This window comes from Nanorana parkeri, unplaced genomic scaffold (genome assembly GCF_000935625.1).
Source record: "Nanorana parkeri isolate BGI_ZX_2015 unplaced genomic scaffold, ASM93562v1 scaffold435, whole genome shotgun sequence".
Taxonomy (NCBI): Eukaryota; Metazoa; Chordata; class Amphibia; order Anura; family Dicroglossidae; genus Nanorana; species Nanorana parkeri.
This window is the reverse complement of record NW_017306703.1, coordinates 334,972-355,315: the sequence shown is the minus strand read 5'-3', so window position 1 is coordinate 355,315 and position 20,344 is coordinate 334,972. Positions and strand designations below refer to the sequence as shown.

Genomic DNA, 20,344 nt, shown 5'->3' with positions numbered 1-20,344 from the left:
TACTACATATAGAGTGCACTGAACAATAGATTTACAATTATCCTCTGCTAATATGAATGGGTTAAATGATCCGTAGTACATGATATGTAACCCTGTACCCCCTTTTCCACTTACAGAGCTAGGTTATTTTTCTTTTAAATAAATATTAATGTAATTTTATTGATATCTATCTACCAGTAGCTGCCTCATTTCCCACCCTCGGCTTATATTCGGGTCAATACTTTTTCCCAGTTTTTTTTGGTAAAATTAGGTACCTCGGCTTATACTCGAGTATATACGGTAAATTAAAAAAAAGACTAACAAATGGAAAAAAAAACAAACAAAAAAAAGTTTAAATAAAAATTAAAAATGCAAACAAATAAAAAAAAAGTTAAATAAACTAAAATTGAAAAATATATTTTTTGTGTAATGTTAAATAAAAGTGTGGTTATTTCATTATATTGGCTCTTAAGAGTTTTACAATTAACATTATTTTAAATCCATTAACCCTTTCGCTGCCAAGGACGTATGGCATACGGACCTACAAAAGTGCTTCCAGCTGGCCAGGTCAGTATGCCATACGGACCTGGCATTTACAGTTCTACTATAAGCTGATGGTCGCTTTAGCGACCATCTCCCTCGGCTTATATTCGGGTCAATACTTTTTCCCAGTTTTTTTTGGTAAAATTAGGTACCTCGGCTTATACTCGAGTATATACGGTAAATTAAAAAAAAGACTAACAAATGGAAAAAAAAACAAACAAAAAAAAGTTTAAATAAAAATTAAAAATGCAAACAAATAAAAAAAAAGTTAAATAATTTTATATATATATATATATATATATACACACACACACACACACACACATACATATACACACACACACATTTTCAAAAAATGTGCAGTAAACTTTATGTCTGTAACACTGCATTTGGGGATTTTGTTTTAAATAAATGACAGTATTCATTTTTAAAAATCCAATTAATCGAAATTAATAAATTGGCTAACTAATCGATTATGAAAATAATCGTTAGCTGCAGCCCTATTACTAAGATAGCCAAGGAACTACAAGTGATGCAGTAGCTTCAGAATTTCTGGCTCCAATCTCAGGTACAGCTGATCGGCAGCAGTACTTGGGAACCAATGTTGAGGTTTTCCACCTTATGTTCAGAAATATCTAAAGTGAAACAGTTGCAGAGTGAGTCTAGTTTTACTGTAAAAGAAAACATTTTACTTCACGCAGCTGTGTCAAAGCAGATAAGAAACTCAGATGAAGGAAACCTTTCCAACAGAAACATGGAAGCTGCCACCGACAACCTCTTGTAGTTTAGGGTAGTAGAGTGACTACCCTAAAACAAGTGTGCAGATGATGACTTACTTTATATTTGTTCTGGGTCAGTGACTTAAAGCCCTCTCGGGCAAATAAAAAAATGTACCCTGGCAGTGTGGGGGTAGCTCGTTTTGTCTAAGGGACACTATTAAAGCTGTTATACTTACCCAGTCCGGTCCACTTGCTCCAGGCTACTAGAGCAGTCAACACAGCCTCTTCTTCCCCTACCGACCGCTGACATCACATCTTATGCAGTTCCAGTGACCTGCATTAGACGGGAGGATGTCAAAGGACATTCCAACGTCTGGAACGAAGGGGAAACGTCAAAGAGCATTCCAACATCCAGAGTGAAGGGTGGAAGAAATGGGCGCTGACTGATATTGGGCCGATATTGGGCCGATAGGCCCAATAAAGGATGGAAGCGGGAAGCTAGTCACAAACGACAAGGAGAGGGCCGAGGCGCTGAACGCTTTTTTCTCCTCAGTATACACTCGGGAGGGAAACGGGTTTGACACACATGATAAAACTCCCAGTTTAACTCAAAATATACCCCAGTGGTCAGTAAGATCAGTTAGGGTCTGGAACTCACTGCCACAGGCGGTGATTTCAGCAAATAATGTGGAATTGTTCAAGAAACTTTTGGACGATTTCTTAAGGGACCGTAATATACAGGGGTACGGGTACTCCTAGAATGAGATCCTAATAGGTTGGACTTGATGGACTAATGTCTTTATTCAACCTCAAATACTATATACTATAGAGAAATGTAGCAGTACCTGTAATACATTCATTTTGTCATAAATGTGCTTAAATCACACACTCTGGTTTCTACAGAATGTCCTGTTATGGGGTTCCTAGTAGTGCTGCTGTACTGTCACTCTGCAACACCGGCTTCTGATGGTGATTACAAGTGACCGTGCCAATAAACATTGCACAGTCATGGTTTACCATTGTCACCATCGTGAGATTGCGCTCAGCAAAGTGCCATGTGCATGCAGCCATTGTTGGAGTGCATGCATGTATACAGGAAGTGGATGAAGAAGATTAGCAGCACTGAGATGCAACAAAGCATGAAAAACAAACAAAAAAGGTAAAAGCAAATATTCATCCAAGTGCCTCCATTGACTGTGATGGACTGCCTTTGGCAAGGTGCAAATTAGAAGAGGTTGCACTACTGCACAGATGATGGTAAACATGTTAACATTCATTGTAACCAGGACACAAAAGCACAGCAAATTTAAATATCTTGGAGTATGGAAGAAAAAGCTAACAATTCGTGCCCTTTAGGGCCAAATGCTGGGAGGTTGCTTTCTAAATCTATACGCTGGCCATACATTGCTTATAAAGGTCTGATGACTCAACATTTGAGCAGTGTGTGGCACCATTGGCACCCCTCCGTGTAACAAAAGTTGAAGCCAGTCATAAAAATTCTTGGCTGAATAGTGACTACAGACAATCGGCTAGAGTCACTGTATTACAATAGCCTGGTAAGGTATTTCCCTATCCATGTTGTTAGCATGGGGAATTCAAAAGTATTTCCTTGTTCAGCCGGTGGGTCATGATGAGAAGAAAAAAAAATGATTGGGTCAGGTTTAGTATATTAAACCTTAGGCTTTAGTTTGATCTACATTTATTTTTAGCTGCTTTCTCTGCTCATTTCAAACCCAAAGAAGCAGAAGGCACAGTCTAGTTGAAGTGGAACTAAAGTCCACCATACTCGCCTCGCCTCCAGTGATGCAATGTCTGTGAGATACTTCGCCGCCACCTTTGCCCAGTCTTCTTTTGGGTTCTGTATCTTCGGCCATCTTGAATGGCCATCCTAAGACAACTTAACTCCTATGCATGCGCACAGGAGTTAATTCATTCAGGACCTAGACATGCCAAGAATGTACACTAAGCGGAGCATGCACAGCTAGTGTACATTCTAAAGAAGTTTGAAAGCAGGCAGTTGAGGTTTTTATTGTAGAGTAGACATGTTACAGTATGTTATTTCTGCAATAAAATTCTTTCCTGCTAGCAATTTGTTTTGTCTTTTTTTGGTGAGGTTCCCTTTGAGGTTATGAAAAAATTGCCCTGCTACTGCTCAATTAAATAAAAGTAGTGTTAGTCATGTGCATCCACCTTACAAAAAAAAGAGAGAGGGGGGAGGAGAGAGGGAATAAGAAAGGAGAGAATGTTTTTTTCGCTTACCTATTAGTAAGACATTTGGCTCCTTTTGCATTATAGACTGTCTAATGCGAGAGCACAGCAGAAGCTGTTTGAATGCAAACTGTCTCTCTCTGTGAGTAGAACTTCATACAGCCTGTCTGAACAATGTGAGCAGGGAGAAGCAAGGAGGATAATGAGTGACCCCTCTGACCCAATTAGTTGTGTATGTAAGGCTGGGCACACATCTTACAACCATTGCAAGACTTTTGTCTTGCGATGGTTGTAAGGTACTTTAAAAAAACGTACGATCTGCCTATCTTGGACAGGCAGATCGTACTTGCGGTGATCACAAGCGGCGCCCCCGAGGGGCGGGCTTCCGATGACCGCAATGCCGAGCGGGCATTGGCGCACACCGGCCCGCCCGGCTTCTATCGTACGAACATGCTACACACCTGCCGAACATCGTACGATGCTCGGCGGGTTTTCGAACATGTTCGTAAGTTAAAAGTCGTGCGACCTTACAGTAGTAGAGGTCGCACGGCTTCCACACACCTTACGATAATCGTACGATCGCGGGATTTCCCGCGATTATCGCAAGGTGTGTGGGGACCTTAAATCTCAGCTTATGCTCTGTAACCAACATTCCCTAGAAGGGGTTTGAATGTAATCCCGACAGTTATTGCTAGTGCTTGCACAGGTCATATCTTTGGATGAATCTGTGCAAAGCAACTAAGAGGAGAGTGGATAGTTATCCATTTCCCACTATACATTGCAAAGTTATTTTACACCATGGCCTACATTTTACATCCCATTCATAGAATGCAGGCAGTGGTGTGGAGCCCGTGGCATGTCACCGAGTTCTCTCTGCTTGATGCTGTAGAGAGAACTTTGATTGGAGGAAAGGCTGGTCACCTGACTAAAAGTTCACAAGACTATGCTCTCTTCTGATCTTTTTTCCTTCCAATCATTTAATAGCACTCTGTGCTTTGCTCATTTGTAAAGCACAGCCTTGTTTTTTTTAGCACTGCTTTGTAACTAAATATTCCTAAAAGCATCGCATACAAAATGTCCTCAGCTGCTTAGACGACTGGTATATATACCAGCACAGGAAGAATTTGGCACTGTACTGCATTTATTTGTCTCCTAGATGCAAGGTTTTGATTTTTTTTCCCCATTCACTTAAATGGAATCATTTATTTTTACAGTAACACAAGTGGTCTGAGCTCCTATTCTTATGATGATTTAGAAAAAAAAGCACTTTTTCAGCGCTGATTTGAGCTGAGCGACTTTGGAGCTACAGTGCAGATATTGTCGCGCTACGAAGCGCTACTTTTGGCATGGACTTCGTAGCTGCTACATTGGGCTGTATCCAATCAAAAGTGGTCTTGATGCGACATAATTCCTCTTCCCGTTTCCTGCTTATATTTCTGTGCAAAAGTGACACTTCTGTAGCGTGACAATGTCGCACAAAAATCGCTGGTAATGTGCGACATTGAGCTACACCATTGAAGTCTATTGGGCCAAATCACACAAAAGCCGCCTAAAAATAGGTAATGTTCAAGCGACAAGCTTGAGCTACAAGCTACAGGCGACATTGAGCTGTGAGATGTGAACAGCTCCATTGAAATGCATTGGACGAGCTACATTGAGCGATTTTTGAGCTGAAATCGTGCTACAAATCGCTCAGTGTGAATGGGGTCCAAGAATGGCTTATAATGTCCGGGCCCTGTCTCGATTCTAATGGTCCATTGTGGAACTCAGACAAGTACTGGGCTGTTCTGGGCTAATCTGGAGGCAATAGTGAGTGAATTCAACATAGGAAATGCTCATTATCCCCTAAAGAGTTGCTGAAAATTGTGTGCATAAATGGGTCAATCTCTTCTCACTGACAAGACAGAAAAAAAAATATCAGAGAGCAGTATTTCCCCTCGCTTGCTTCTCCACTCCTTTCTGCTCTTGCTTACTGTGGCCGACCAGAGTCATCCCATCTGTGAAAGCATTTTCTGCTTTAAAACACTCTATGCTACCACCCTCATCGTCTACGTATTTGTTTGGTTGGGGACACTGAGGAGTGCTGAGAGTGCACCCAGCTCTTGCATCATCACCTCTATGCTGTTATTATCTTCATACTTGTTCCAAGTCAGGGATTGAAATGATCAAAGCAAGAAGACTCAGTAAACTAAAGTAAGACTGTTATACTTTTGCCATTATGATCTGAACCCTGTTGTTTTCAAAAGACATTCTTAACATACATTTTCTGACATTTCTTTAAAAAGTTACTGACCTTGAATAAATTGTATGAACATCTCCAGGTCTCTGATCTGAGTCTTCAACTGTTCCACCAACTGCTCCTTCACTCTAGCTGGGTTAACAATCTGAGCAATGGCAGCATCTACTCTCTGACGCAACTCTTCTGGAGACAAGCAGCTGATGTCCTCATTCAAATTAACATCCAGCTTCTTAATCAACTCATCAATGATTACCTGGAGAAGTTAGAAGACATAAATACAATGCAAGGATCACATGGCCAATTGTCAATTTGAAACCTCTAATGATGACAATACTTCTCTGAAAAGTAGTTGAATCCTTACATTCAGTAAAATGATTGTTCACCACAATAACCTTCCACTACACCACACTCGTACACTGCTTGGTGTTGGTTGATTCAGTAATACAGATATTATCTAGTACAAGAAAACCGTACAGTATGCTCTAGTACTAATCCTTCTAGGAAGCCCACTCCAAGGAAGAACAGCAATGATACTTACCCATTTGTACCCCCAACAACTGTTTTAAAAAAGTTTTAAAATTCAAATTTCTTTTGGCTATATTTCTCTTTTGGGTCACAGGAGTACATTTACCAATGTACTCCTGTGACCCAAAGTCAACAGATAGAAGGGTGACGCGCAGAGCCATTAACGTCCACCCACTCCCTTCTCTGTAGCTCCAACCAGTGCTGAAGGAACAGAGAGGGAAAGGGGGATTTCAGTGTCAGTCACTGCCCCCCTGCATGAAATCCCCCCCTCAGTGATCACATGATTGATTAGCTCCCTGTTTTAGGCCTCATGCCCTCAGGGCTTTTATGTGCATTTGGGGATTCCTGCCGCAAGAACCTAAAAATATTCTTAAGGCAGGAATCCCAGGTGTGCGCTGTGCCCATTCAAGTTAATGACAGGGCAACAGCAGCTGCATCTGTCCGTGGCTGTCTGCATGTAATCTTTCATCGTCCGATTACCTGAAGAACGGTAGAGATGCTTGTCCCTGGATGGGGAGAACTTGTATCCAGGGACAAGCACCACTCCAGATTCACAGGTAATCCTTCAATTTACAATTACATGTGGACAACCACGGACAGGTGAAGCCTCTGTGCCCAATCAAGTTACTGACCGGGTGGCACCAAACAGGCACACCTGGGATTCCTGCAGCTAAAATCTGTAGATTCCTGCTGCAGGAATCCCAGAACGCAAATAAAAGCCCCATGCTGCCTCTAAGTATGGGGGAGTAGGTTTTACTCTCACCGTAATTCTCATTTAAGACATGCTATCCCATGTATAACAAATGCATGTGAATGAAGGTATACAAGGACATACCATACAATGGCTTCTACCATCCTTCATGTGATTTGGAAATTCAGGCAAAACAATAGTGCCTAAAGTACACAAGTCTGAATGAATAAAATGTATTATTTAACTCTATTTATTAAGGTTCATTAGAAAAAGAAATAATTACCCGCTGTTTCTCCATGACCATGGACTGGGGCAAAGAATCATAATTGCCTTCTTGGTAAGCAAAATTCTCCAAATCATCCAGCTGGTTTTTGAGCTGAACAATGAGTTCCCTCTGCTTTTTTCTTTGTGATTCAATGCGTTCCCTTTTTTCCCATTCACTCTGAAACAAATAAAATTAGACCTTTGTTATATTCAGAATTAGAAGTGTACTTGTATAATTGGAAACTTAGCCATCATACAAATGCCATAACATTATAACTCACTTAATGAAACGCTGTCAGAACATCCTCTAAAATACATTTCTTTTGGGTTGTTTTTATATATATTCTCTCATTTCTTATGGATTTTGCAGCAACAAATCTATTCTTTTCATCTTCTTGCCATCCCTCCTGGCTCTGTTTGTGCATGTTGATGCCAGATCTGTTAAACACATGTGACCGCAGGTCTGTCACCCTTATTGTCAGTGCTGGTGACTTCTATTGTGAACTGTATCTGACACGGCGCCATCCGTGTTGTCACTTCGAGCACCAACCTTTCAACAAGGTCTGTACGCTGTACGGAGTGCAGCTGATTTGATATTATCGATTGTCACCCTTGTTGGGCACATGTATATACTAGTTGTCTGCAGGCACTTTTTAGGTCAGTCCACAGCAGCAGAATCATTATGAAGTACACTATAGATACTGACTGCTTCATGAAGCATCTTCATAACGGAGAATGGAGGTGAGGAGGAATTCTGTAAAGCACCTTATACCTCGCTGCTACTGACTGCCACAAAAGGGTGAAGATTAGGAGGACAAGCCAAGCTGTCATAGCCCAGAACAGCTCCCTACCACCAACATGCCTCCAGATGAGATCTAAGCCTACATACGTGTAAGCGCAATCACAGCTCACACTCTAGATAGGCAGAGCCAGCTGTCACTCACGCAGCTGGGAGGATCTGGACAGTATTGTTGGGATACGTCCCGGCTGCGGCGGTCTTAGTATATTGCGGGCAATAGCCTGCGATATACTGAGCTTTGGCTCACGGGAGGAGGTTAGTATATGTCCTACCATGACCCTAAAAGAGAATGGGATAAAAAGGTTACCCCTTAGTTCTCTTTTAAGCTTCAAAGGCGAAGTTTACCTTTCCGACCATGATTCCATATTCAGGGTGCAACAGGAAACATAATCACATTGCTACCAGTCGTCTCTCTCCCTCCCCACTTACCTGAATTTTTATTCCCGCAGGCTAATGCCATCTTTCAAAACTGGTATAGCTGTGCATGGCTCCTCCCACCCATCCCCACCATTCATTCATAGATCCTTTGACAGGATCTGTGACTGGAAAAACTATAAGTCCCATCAACCACTGTGGCAGGGAGACTTGTAGTTTTCAATCCACTGGCATTTCCTCCTGTCCCTGTTACAGAAGGTCCACACCTCTGAATATGTCTGTCTCACAATGCAAAATGCATGAGAGTAATTAAGGAGGGGGAAAAAAACAAACAACAGGAAACCGCTCAAAAACGCGTGCAGTGGTGTGCATAAAAATTAAACAGATTAAAAGCACTGAAATAACCTTTATATATGAATGTTACAGCTTTGCATAATGAATGTGCTTTACTGCTCCTTTTCTCATTTAGGCCTTGTTCACATGGGTACCAAGAGGGTAGTAAAATCGGCCGGTTGATCTGCAATTTTACTGCACCTCCAGCCGCCCGATGCAATGGTAGCCCTGCAGTGCTGTAAACATTGCCATGGCCGTGATGCTTTGTAACACGGCAAAAATGATACAGCATGACATGATTGACAGTTGGTGCCGCTTGTCCAACCAGAAAATTGCAATAAATTGGAATGCATTAATCGCATGGGTACGCAACTGCAGCAAGGTATTGCAACAGAAAATCCCCACTGGGATTAACCCCCCCCCTCCCTGCATTCAGGAGCTGGCAGACTCACCTCCTGAACACCAGGCAGCCACTGCTCCACCACCCTCAGCCACTGCTCCGCCGTCCTCCACGGGCCGCAGTCTCCACCCCCTTAGCCACTGCTCTACCGTCCTCCACGGGCCGCAGCCTCCACCACCCTCAGCCACTGCTCTACCGTCCTCCACTGGCCTCAGCCTGTCAGTTTTTGGATGACAGCGGCTCTGTGTAGCGTGACCGAGCGGGGGATCGTTAAATATCAATGATATTTAACGATCCCTCTGTGCAGAGCAAACACCGGAGTGATCGTCTGATCACTCCGGTGTTTGTAAATAACTGGGGACACATAGTACTATGTGTCCCCAGTTATGAATGAACAGGCTGCGATCTACATCTCAGCCTGTTCATTCAAGTCTTAGCCACTGCTCTACCGTCCTCCACGGGCCGCAGCCTCCACCACCCTCAGCCACTGCTCTACCATCCTCCACTGTCCTCAGCCTCCACCACCCTCAGCCACTGCTCTACCAGCCTCCACGGCCCCAGCCTCCACCACCCTCAGCCACTGCTCTACCGTCCTCCACGGGCCGCAGCCTCCACCACCCTCAGCCACTGCTCTACCAGCCTCCACGGCCCCAGCCTCCACCACCCTCAGCCACTGCTCTACCGTCCTCCACGGGCCGCAGCCTCCACCACCCTCAGCCACTGCTCTACCATCCTCCACTGTCCTCAGCCTCCACCACCCTCAGCCACTGCTCTACTGTCCTCCACTGGTGGCAGGCTACACCACCCTCGGAAAAAGCAATCTGCAGTGGAGTCTCCACCACCCTCAGCCACTGCTCTACTGTCCTTCACGGGCCGCAGTCTCCACCACCCTCAGCCACTGCTCTACCGTCCTCCACTGACCGCAGGCTACACCACCCTCGGAAAAAGCAATCTGCAGTGGATCGCTTTTCAGAGGGCGGTGGAGTCTGCAGCCTGTGTGAACGAGGCCTTAAGGCCACTGCCTTTGGGTGGCTTTGCGTCACAACGCAGATTAGAAGGAAGCAGCGACACGCAGATCTTCATATGCAGTGTGTCTTGCAATTTCCTATCACACGCGTCAGCTGGTGAGAGCTTGCATAGCCAAGTGCGCCGAGATAAAAAGTTTCAACTTCAGCCAATTGGCTTGCATGTATGAACCCGCATATCAGGATGCAAAAGTCCTTTGAGTTCATAATCGTGAGCCGATTGGCTGAAAATGAAGTCTTTAATCTTGCTGCACTCAGCTACTCGAGCTCTTGCACACTGCAGGTCAATGTCTGCACCTTGCAGCTTTGCGTGGGGTGTCACAGGCTTTACGACATCAGTTTTGCCGACACAAAAAAACCCCATGCTTTTCATTTTGGCTCCTCCTCCCCATTCTAAAATCGATAGTTGCCAGACCACCGTCCTTTAATATTTTAAATCACTGATTCAAAACCATTGAAAAAAGTATGGAATCAGACACCCCAAGATGATCTCATTATTTGAAAATGAAGAAACATGGCAATATTGAGGGTGTTAAAAGCACGAAGCATGGTAATGTCATACTAGATACAGCACAGCCACAATATACAGATCATGCACAGAGGGAGGAGGTGGTAAAGGGGTTAATGTACAGGTCACATACAGTGAGACGATGGAGATGACGGGGTTAAGGTGGAGGAGAATGGCATAAATATACAAGTCACATAAAGAAGCAGGATAGAGATGTATAGGGATGGGGTGAAAGAGTTAAAAAACCAATCCCACACCCGCCTATGATCCCTCCATTCAATCCTCCTTCCTGCATTGTGAAAGGAAGGAAGGGCTCTCCAATGTAAACACAGGCATTGCGGTCTGGATACCATTTGAGAAGGAGGAAATTAAAAAAGATAAAAATAACTTTTTTTTTCAGCAAGTCTGGCCACCATGAAAAAAAAGGAAGATTTAATGTCGCTTTAAGAATCCACTGCACCGCCATATATTTTTTGTAATATACAGCAGTATTGAGGTGGTTTTAAGGAAAGACTGCAGGCTTTAGAAACACCATAAAGCAATGTAGTGTTGGAGATATGGGGATTAAACCACATGCTATGCGAGTAGTAACTGTTGGAAGTGGAATCATTGGCACAGGCAGTATAAGAACTGAAGAAGTTTTAAGATTGTGTAGCAGCTGATTAATACTGAAAGAAGTCCTGGGTGACCTAGAGCAGGGGTAGTGCATAAAAATTCATTAAGGACCAGCGAGTAAAATGTTCACTGATCCGAGGTCCAAATCACGGTCCGGACAGAACGGTCACTCAGTCTGTACCTGTCCACCATTTAGTCTTTACACCATGAAGTGTCTGTACCACTGTCCACCATTTAGCTGCAATTCACACCAGCGGCTGCACTACAATGGACAGCTGCTGGTGTGTTCTCCCAGGCACAGCGCTGATACACTGATCCCGGCACATTGCACTATTCATTTATTTAAGAATGCCCCCCCCCCTTCCCGTTTACATACAAGTGCATGTCTTACACGTGCGTTTCATTTGAATCAGATGGTGGGGGCGACAAGGTTGGTTTTACATGTTTTTAAAACATTTTATTATTTTTTTACTTAGCGTTTTTTTAAACATTTCTTTCACTTACTTTTGCTATCACAAAGGGACTAACAAGCCCTTATGTGACAGCATTTGAAGGTGACAGGTTCTCTTTATGGAGACCTTTTTTAGACCGCTGATGTCTCTCCTGCCCGCCAGGATTGTGCTTGATCATCTGTTTACCTGTAACTTTACCCGGCACCTGACAGCTCTGAAGCAGGAAGTGTTGAGAGCACAGCGCCTCCTGCTTCATTCATCAGCCACTCTCTATCCTGACACCCTCTGCCATGGTCCTGGCCCCCCCAGAGGAGTGGGGGACCCAAAAATAACAGCAAGGGTGGAGGGACTAAACCTGGTACGACAGGGCTAGCTGTACCCCTCCTATAGGCGGCCCTGCCTGACGTAATTGGTTGCTAGGATGCCAGCAATCTAGCAACCAATGACGGAAGCGGGGGAGGGGGCTGTGCTGGGTTATGGGTTGCAGTGGATGCACCGGCCTTAGAGTGTATCCACTGTCAGGCAGTCATAACCCAATGCAGGTCAGTGATCACGGTCCGGGCAAAACCACCATGTCTGGACCGTGGTCCCTCATTTATTGATGTCTAACCTAGAATATCTGAGTCCCTGGGTCTGTATACCAGTTGCAGTCATAATAAGATGGCCTTAGTTCTCCCTCTTAGACTTTGATTTATTCACCATTATGGAAAATACAAGGGGAGGTGCAGGAAAACACAAAGATGGGCAGGAGCACTCAAAGCTCCAAGGTAGACAGGAAAAGAGTCAGAAATACAGGAAGCAGATCTCCCGGGTGGAGATATAAAACCCTTTTTGCATGAAATGACCATTTATGGAAGCACGACAGTCTCTAAAACACACACCAAAGAGAGGACAGATGTACTAAACAGTGCCACACTTACAAAGATACACATACGACACTTACCAATTCCTGGGAAGGACAGCAATAAAAATAGAGGGGAAAAAAAAAAGTTTAAAATCATTAGATAAATTTACAAGTCCGACTTACAAGTCCAACCAGTTTTACATGTTGATAAGAGAGGCGAGGCGCGTTATTTGTTTAAAGGAAAAGCTGGTTTGTGCAGTCAAGAACTTCAAAAATTTAACACGAGGTCTTCCCCACGTGCATCGCCTATAGGTCATCATTCCCCTACAAGCTGCCCCACAGCTATTTTCACAGAAATCTTCTATGACTGTGTGTACATATTATGTACAGTCTGGGGGAACTTCTCATGATTTCCTGGGTGTCCCCTATTGTTTGGATTTATTCTACATCCATAGGAGTTCAATTACAATATTGAAGTGAAGGTAACCATCAAATCATAATCCAAAAGCTTCTACCAGAAAACAGAACTGGTTTATTATTACACTTAAAGATGTCCACATGTTAAAGAACTAGTCCTCCTCCACAGGTAAGAACCACCTCCAATAAACCAATCATCTCTAATAGGAGCGTAACCGTTTTCTATTTGTCTTGTATCATAGAGATAATTCCATCGTCAGATAACATTAGTTAGGAATGGTGCCCATTGTGTCGACGCGTTTTGTTAAAAAGCTTTCTCAGGAGGGAGGTGTTCTCAACGAGCCAACCAGCACGAAGGAAACACCCAATAAAAGCAACGAGCGCCACCTTCCAGGGGGGACGGATCTGGGAGACCACCACCACCGTTATAGCCCCACTTCAATATTGGGTGAATATTAAAGCCCCACTTATATAAAGTGTGAAGAGTGTGGAGAAGGCAGGAGAAGTGATCAATCTCTCCAGTTCAGCTATGTTGTCCTAGATTGTTCACTTCTCCTGCCTTCTCCACACTCTTCACCCTTTTGTGAATAACCCCCTAAGTATCTTTGCTACAGATACTCTTAAGACTCTAAATAGTCACAATATCTCTATTCAATGCACACCTCACCACGCCATGGTTATAGAAATACAGTAAACATCCAGTTATCCGGCACCCACGGGGATTGGTAGGTGCCTGATATCTGTAGTTTCTGGTTGCTTGAGAGTTCAATGTAATTCAAGCAACCTCAATTTTTGTTGCCAGTTGCTTGACAGTGCTGGTTGCTTGACTGCCGGATAATGGGGGGTTTACTGCATATTGCTCATTATTTCCTTTACTGAAAAAATTCCCCAAGTACCAAAAAACTAACATGTCCCCTGTTCTTTGAATGGCATAAAAAGGTTAATGTTGAAATAAAAACGCACATATTAAAAAAACAAAAAAGGACACTAAATCCCAGTCCAGGCAAAACTTAATTTTGGAAGGAGTGAGAAAAAGTTAGAGCAGGGGTAGGGCACCTCGGCTCTCCAGCTATAGAGAAATCTGCCATCTGCACATTAATAGCTTATTTACAGTGGAAGGGTGACACTAGGGGTCTTTTGGACCGCCAGTATTACCTTAAAGAGGACCTGTTACCACCAATATGCTATCACATGGGGGGGGGGGGGGTTTCAAGCCCCCCCCCCTATGTAATAGCAATAAAGTATAGTTTTAAAAAAAAACAGGTTTAAAAATATTAAATAAATTAGATGTAAACATCATGGAAAAAATGTTTTAAAGTCCCCCACCCCAGCGAGCACTTGCGTCGTCACGTACACAGGTGTCGGGTGCGCTTGCGTAAGAAAACGATGATAACGCTACACATGTTGGGTATCGCAGCGCACACCAGAGTGAGAGCAATAATTGTGTGGCCAAGATTTATGCGTATCCCTAAACTGATGACCTGTATGGGCTTTTAAATCGTCATCTAAGGACTTAGGGCTGTTTATTTGACTGCTGCAGTCAAAATACATCACAATGCTTTCCTATGGGCTTTCTTGTGCTTTATTCACACTGCAATGGTGCAACAGACTGCATCACAACTGCATATGGTGTGATCTAGCCCTTATTGGGGTACTGAAATCTCCGTGGACGCACACAATTTTTCACCTAGGCATGTTGGGTATCTATTTACTCGTTGTAACCTCATCCTTTATATTTTACAGAATAAATTGTTTTATTTAGTGTTTTTGGGCACTAAATTTAACGTAAGTGCATTTTTCACTGCATTTTTGGGTTTGATAATAAGTTGCGCTAATGTCGTGCAACATAAAAATTGGCAACTGCCACCATTTTATTCTACAGGGTCTTGGCTTTCAGAAAATATATAATGTTTAGGGGTTTTACATAAGTTTCAGGCCTAAAAATGTGGAGTGTAACATGTAAGCAAAAAAATTAAAAAGGGCCTTGGTCCTTAAGGGGTTAAGAGGGCCATACCTGCGTACATTGCTTTCATTCAGCCTATGGACTGTATAATGAAGTCTAATCCCTTTGTATTGCGGCAGCCGGCGCCTCTGGGTGTCAGAATACCTAAGCAAAGCAAACTGACTGCAGGGACTGTTTGACTAATAATTTTCCACCCGCCTCCCTCCACAAAAGTCGAGTGAAAAGATGACTTTTGTTGAGCCAGGTGATGCCATCAGGGCCTCCCACAGCTTGCGTGTAGGCGGAGCCAGCAGCAGGAGGTGAGTAAGATTCGAGTAGTGTATGGCTGGCTTTACAGAGGTCATATTAATAGACTGACAACCCTTACTTATAAAAACACGGAAGGACAAGTACAATCCATGAACACTGCCGACATAGAATTCAATGAAGTTACTCGGTGAAATGTCCCCTGAATACCTCATGTTTCCATATAACCTCATTCCCATTATGGCTCCCTGCCCTCTGTCACCCCAGCTCTGTATGCCAGTATGTCGTCCTGTACATTGGTCCACAGAAAGTGCTGGCTGGCACAGTAATGAGAAAGTCGGAAGCACCTGGGGGGTTTTCTTTGAAAAACAAACATCTTGATACTGCAGACCGCAGCATGGACGGGGGAATCTCCCCTGCCAGGCTATTGTATTCTGACAGCCGGCGCCTACAGCTGTTAGAATATGCAAACAATGGCTACAGGTAATTGGCTGCCGTCATTGTTCAGCCAACAATTTTTGGCCGAGTTCCTTCAATGTAAGCTGATCGAATAATTGACTTTTGTTGATTTGATACCAGCAGGACCCCCCACGGCTCGGAAAGTTTGAGAAGTGTTTGGCCAGCATAAGGCTGCTGGCAGGATCACCAGGTAACTTTTACATGATGAAAGAGAAGGAGCAAAAAAGGGCAGACATGGCAGATGGCAGAATCCAGAACCAAGTTCCAACCCACTGATTTAGAGAACAACGCCGGGCAGAACTTTTCTTAACCCTTGCAGTGGGTTACCCCGCACACTGCGAAGGTTAAGTGCTCATTTTTGTCTACGTGCAAAAACAACAAAGTTATGCTCACCCAATCCTCAGAGCCGGCCAACAGCTGCCACAGCGCTCCCTCCAGCCTCCCTCCTCCTCCACTGCAGCAATGGAATGTCCCTCGGCGTCCTCACATCCTGTACACTGTATTGGAAGTGATTGATCACGGAACCTTAGACCGTTGGAGCAGTGGGAGTGCCAGGGTAGCCTCACTGCAAGGGCCAAGAAAGGTTTTGCCCGGAGTTCTTCTTTAACAGTTTCTCAAAAGAAAGCTCAAGTTAAAAATGTTCAATAAAGGTTATGAAATCTGTACAGTGATAATAACATCAAAATGTTTTACGCCATTTCAAATGCTGATGACATCACTTCCAATGGATGCTGCTTCTTGATATCTAAAGGTTTTAGTTTATGGACAATTCAGCTAGTTCCCTGAGCTCTGGTCCTGACTTCCTGTTTTAGGGTGGCTCCTTTCCCTTGCAGGATCCTAGGCAGTCACCCTTGTGTTTGCTAGTAAGCTGTGTGTGTCTCCAGAAACACACAAAGTCCAAAAACGTCACCAGCTCATCATTGAAATGTGGAGCAAATCCATTTAATGACACGTGTAGGTCATTCAAATACAAACATTTTCGGGGCCTCACAGGGTCCCCTTCATCAGGCTCTGAATGACGATGAAGGGGTGCAGGGGACCCTGTGAGGCCCCGAAAATGTTTGTATTTGAATGACATACACGTGTCATTAAATGGATTTGCTCCACATTTCAATGGTGTGCTGGTGACGTTTTTGGACTTTGTGATATTCACGGTGCCATCCTTGGTCACTTCAAGCACCCGCCTGGTTTACAGGTCTATTTTCTCTCGGTAAGAAGTGCAACAGGACATATCTGTATGTATCCAGAAACACACAGACACAGCAAGGTAAGATGCTCCCCTCTCCTCCTGCCTCCCGTCTTGATGCTAGTAGATGGAGAGCAGCCGCAGACTCTGCTGTCTATTGTGATCCTGTACTGGACAGGAAGTTCAGGGAAACAGAGCCGAGAGACTTGGAGCTAGCTGTTCTGAAACATAAACCTGCACATCGGTGTGGGTCCGGGTGTGTGTAATTGCGTGTAGCCTCATTCTCCCATAGGGATGGTCAGGCTGCTACATGCAATTACATGCAGCACCTGTCCCTCCTGGGTTCAGGTCGCTGTACAGACGTGGGTGCCTGTGAGAATGACCCCTTACTGTGACACAAACAAGAATTAAGACACAAAAAGACCAGCACTGACCAATAAAGTGTTGTTTTTATAGAATCCACAATAACCCTCTGGAGATCAGATAAGAAAACCTGTGCTGAACCAAACTGGACCAATGTAAGTATCCATAAAAGATTATTTGTGGGGGGCGTGGCCGGGATGTGAGGCAGAGAGGACGTGTCTGAGGGAGCTCCGCCGTTCTACTGACCTGTATCCTGAGGAAATCCTGGCGAACCGGCTCCTGACTTACCTACCCGATCTCCGGTGGATGCCCGGTGCGGGGGGATATGCCCTCTAGGTCCGGTAAGCGCGGAAACACTCCGAAAAAGGGTTGGAGACGATCCCTTCGTTCTAGTTCTGCAGGAGTTTCATGCATACTATAAAGAGCTTTAGTCACACATTCCTGAGTATGACCTGGGTGCCTTGTTTCACGGCTGTGAGAGCGAATGTTGTAAAAATGTGTTCTTATACAAAACTTTAATAAAAAGAATTTATAAAAAAAAAAAAAAGATTGTTTGTGGAGTTCAGATTTAGGAATTGAGCCAAGTGCCATGATGGTGCACCTCCATGTGCATGCCAAAGAAGCTGGGTGTAGGAGAACCATTGGAGAAGATAACAGCAGGGTAATGGAGGGCACATGGCTGTCAGAAGTGACATGAAGTGTATGTATGTATGTATCATGAGCCATAAGCTGAACCGTAACGTGGAAAGCCACCATTCCTGTTTAGGGCGCTGACAACAAACAGAACTACCAGAGGGTGTCATTAAAGTGGAAGTGTACATGGCTGAGCGTAGGCCGCTGTTGTCATAATCCTCACATACATGCACATTATGGAAGCTTTATCTGTCCTTCTACACAGCTGACAGTTACATAGTCAGTCAGGTTGAAAGAAGACACAAGTCCATCGAGTCCAACCTATAGAGAGGTTGCCCCTCGCCCCTCCTTCTTCCGGGTTCAGGAAATACATCATCCCGACACCCGGCTCTATCTGCCTTGAATGGGTCAGGAGTGTACAATGCGCTGTGCATGGGCTGCAGGCAATATACACTAAAAAAAAAACCAAAAACTCTGACATGAGCAAGAGGAGAGAGACATTCCGGGCCCGCTCACACCCAAGCATAACATTGATACCGCGCACTCAGCACATACACTATTGCACAACGCACCTAGCGTGCTTTACCGTGTACTAGACTTGTTGACATTCATCAGCACCGCAATGCCCCTCTCAGCAGCTGTGCGCTGCAACACACTGCACCACAATACTTTTTTTTCCATGCACGGTATTGCAGGACTGCATGTTGCATCACACAGCAGCTGAAGGGTGCATTGGGGTGACATTCAAATGAATGGCAACGCAACACACATACAGCACGGCTAGGTGTGTTGTGTGATAGCGTGTGTTTATCAGACAATAGTACTACACTTAGGTGTGAACAGCCCTCAGAGTCTCTTCTTCCAAAAACACAAACAACTAGATATTGTTTATTCATTTATTGTTGATGGGCACCTCACACCTCACCAGTGCAATACATTGTGTTTTGTTAACGCATGTGTAACTGCAACTCACGTTATATGCACATGTGTTGCAGCACTACACAACACTCTGTTACGCACCACTACACTAAAAATGATGCAGGTCTATTTGGATTGTGGACGCACAGAATTCTATTTTATATAAACGCAAATACACAAAGAAAAGCACCAATGTGCACGTTAGCGCAACATTCAAAAACAAGTGCTTTGCATGTTGGTGCGCTGTGGTGCCATCCGTTCTTAGCGCCACCACAACGGACATGCACTGCAGGGTACCACATTGTATTACCATGTGCTGTGGTGCACTCTGTAACAAAAACAAGTACGTGTATGCAATTTGGTGTGGTAGGCAGCCACTAAATGGGCTGCCTTAATGAAACGCACGCCAGCATGTGTAAGAATGTTCATCAACTCACATGCATGACCACAATGCAATAGCGTGAACCTATCTACAGCACAGTCCTCCCCTGCGCTCCCCCCAGCACAGTCCTCCCCTGCGCTCGGCCAGTCAACCAGCAGAGTCCTCCCCTGCGCCCACCCAGCACAGTCCTCCCCTTCGCTCGCCCAGTCACCCAGCACAGTCCTCCCCTGCACAGTCATCTCGCCCCCGGGCACAGTCCTCTCTCTACCCCAGGCAAGTCCTCCCCTGCGCTCGCCCAGTCAACCAGCACAGTCCTCCCCTGCACAGTCATCTCGCCCCCGGGCACAGTCCTCCCCTGCGCTCGCCCAGTCACCCAGCACAGTCCTCTCTCCCCGGGGCACAGTCCTTTCTCCCCGGGGCACAGTCCTCCCCTGCGCTCGCCCAGTCAACCAGCACAGTCCTCTCTCCCCGGGGCACCGTCCTCCCCTGCGCTCGCCCAGTCAACCAGCACAGTCCTCTCTCCCCGGGGCACAGTCCTCCCCTGAGCTCGCCCAGTCAACCAGCACAGTCCTCTCTCCCCGGGGCACAGTCCTCTCTCCCCCGGGCACAGTCCTCTCTCCCCCGGGCACAGTCCTCTCTCCCCCGGGCACAGTCCTCCCTCCCCCGGGCACAGTCCTCCCCTGCACTCACCGATTCATCTAGCGCCTGCTGGCTCTGCACCCCCAAGGGTCCGTGCACATACGGGGTGCCCTTAAAGGCAAAGTCCTCCAGCTCGGCCAGCAGCGACTCCTTCTCCGTTCCCTCTGCCCGCACGATCTGCTTCAGACGGAACTGCACCTGGGCGAAATGTGAGGTGAGGGCGAGCAGAGACGAGTTGAGCAGCTCCTGTTCGTCCTCCAGCCTGCGCAGCTTGTCCACCAGCTCTACAGACATGGCACCGCCGTGCAGCCGGTTCGATCCCTCCTCACCTTCCGACTTCATACCAGCCCAGGGCACCGCACTCTGCTCGTCCGCTTCTTCCGCCACCGCCCCGACCGGAGCCCAGCGCTCCCGGGTAAAGGGCTCGCCATCGGACATGGACATTTCGTCAGCAGACATCGCCACCTGTCACTATGATCGCTCTATGCTGCCATATTGAAAAGAAAGGTATGGGGCTGCCGACGTCATCTGTAGCGCAGATCGGTGACACATCCCCGTTGTCCTGGAGACCGTGTGTACTTCCTGGAGGTGGAGCTTTCTTCGTGACGTCACGTGTACC

At 45.3% G+C, this 20,344-nt stretch overlaps 1 protein-coding gene across 1 annotated transcript in view; it reads right to left on the bottom strand.

The window, feature by feature from the left end:
- The window catches only part of RUNDC1 (RUN domain containing 1), a 27,762-nt gene extending 7,543 nt beyond the window's left edge, over positions 1 to 20,219 (bottom strand). The window contains exons 1-3 of the mRNA XM_018560160.1: positions 19,771 to 20,219; positions 7,188 to 7,346; positions 5,743 to 5,941 (exon numbers count right to left, since the gene is read on the bottom strand). Of these exons, the coding sequence (XP_018415662.1) occupies positions 5,743 to 5,941; positions 7,188 to 7,346; positions 19,771 to 20,184 (772 nt within the window). The 5' untranslated portion in view covers positions 20,185 to 20,219. The remainder of the gene's footprint in view (positions 1 to 5,742; positions 5,942 to 7,187; positions 7,347 to 19,770) is intronic.
- Between the last annotated feature and the right edge of the window lie 125 nt (positions 20,220 to 20,344).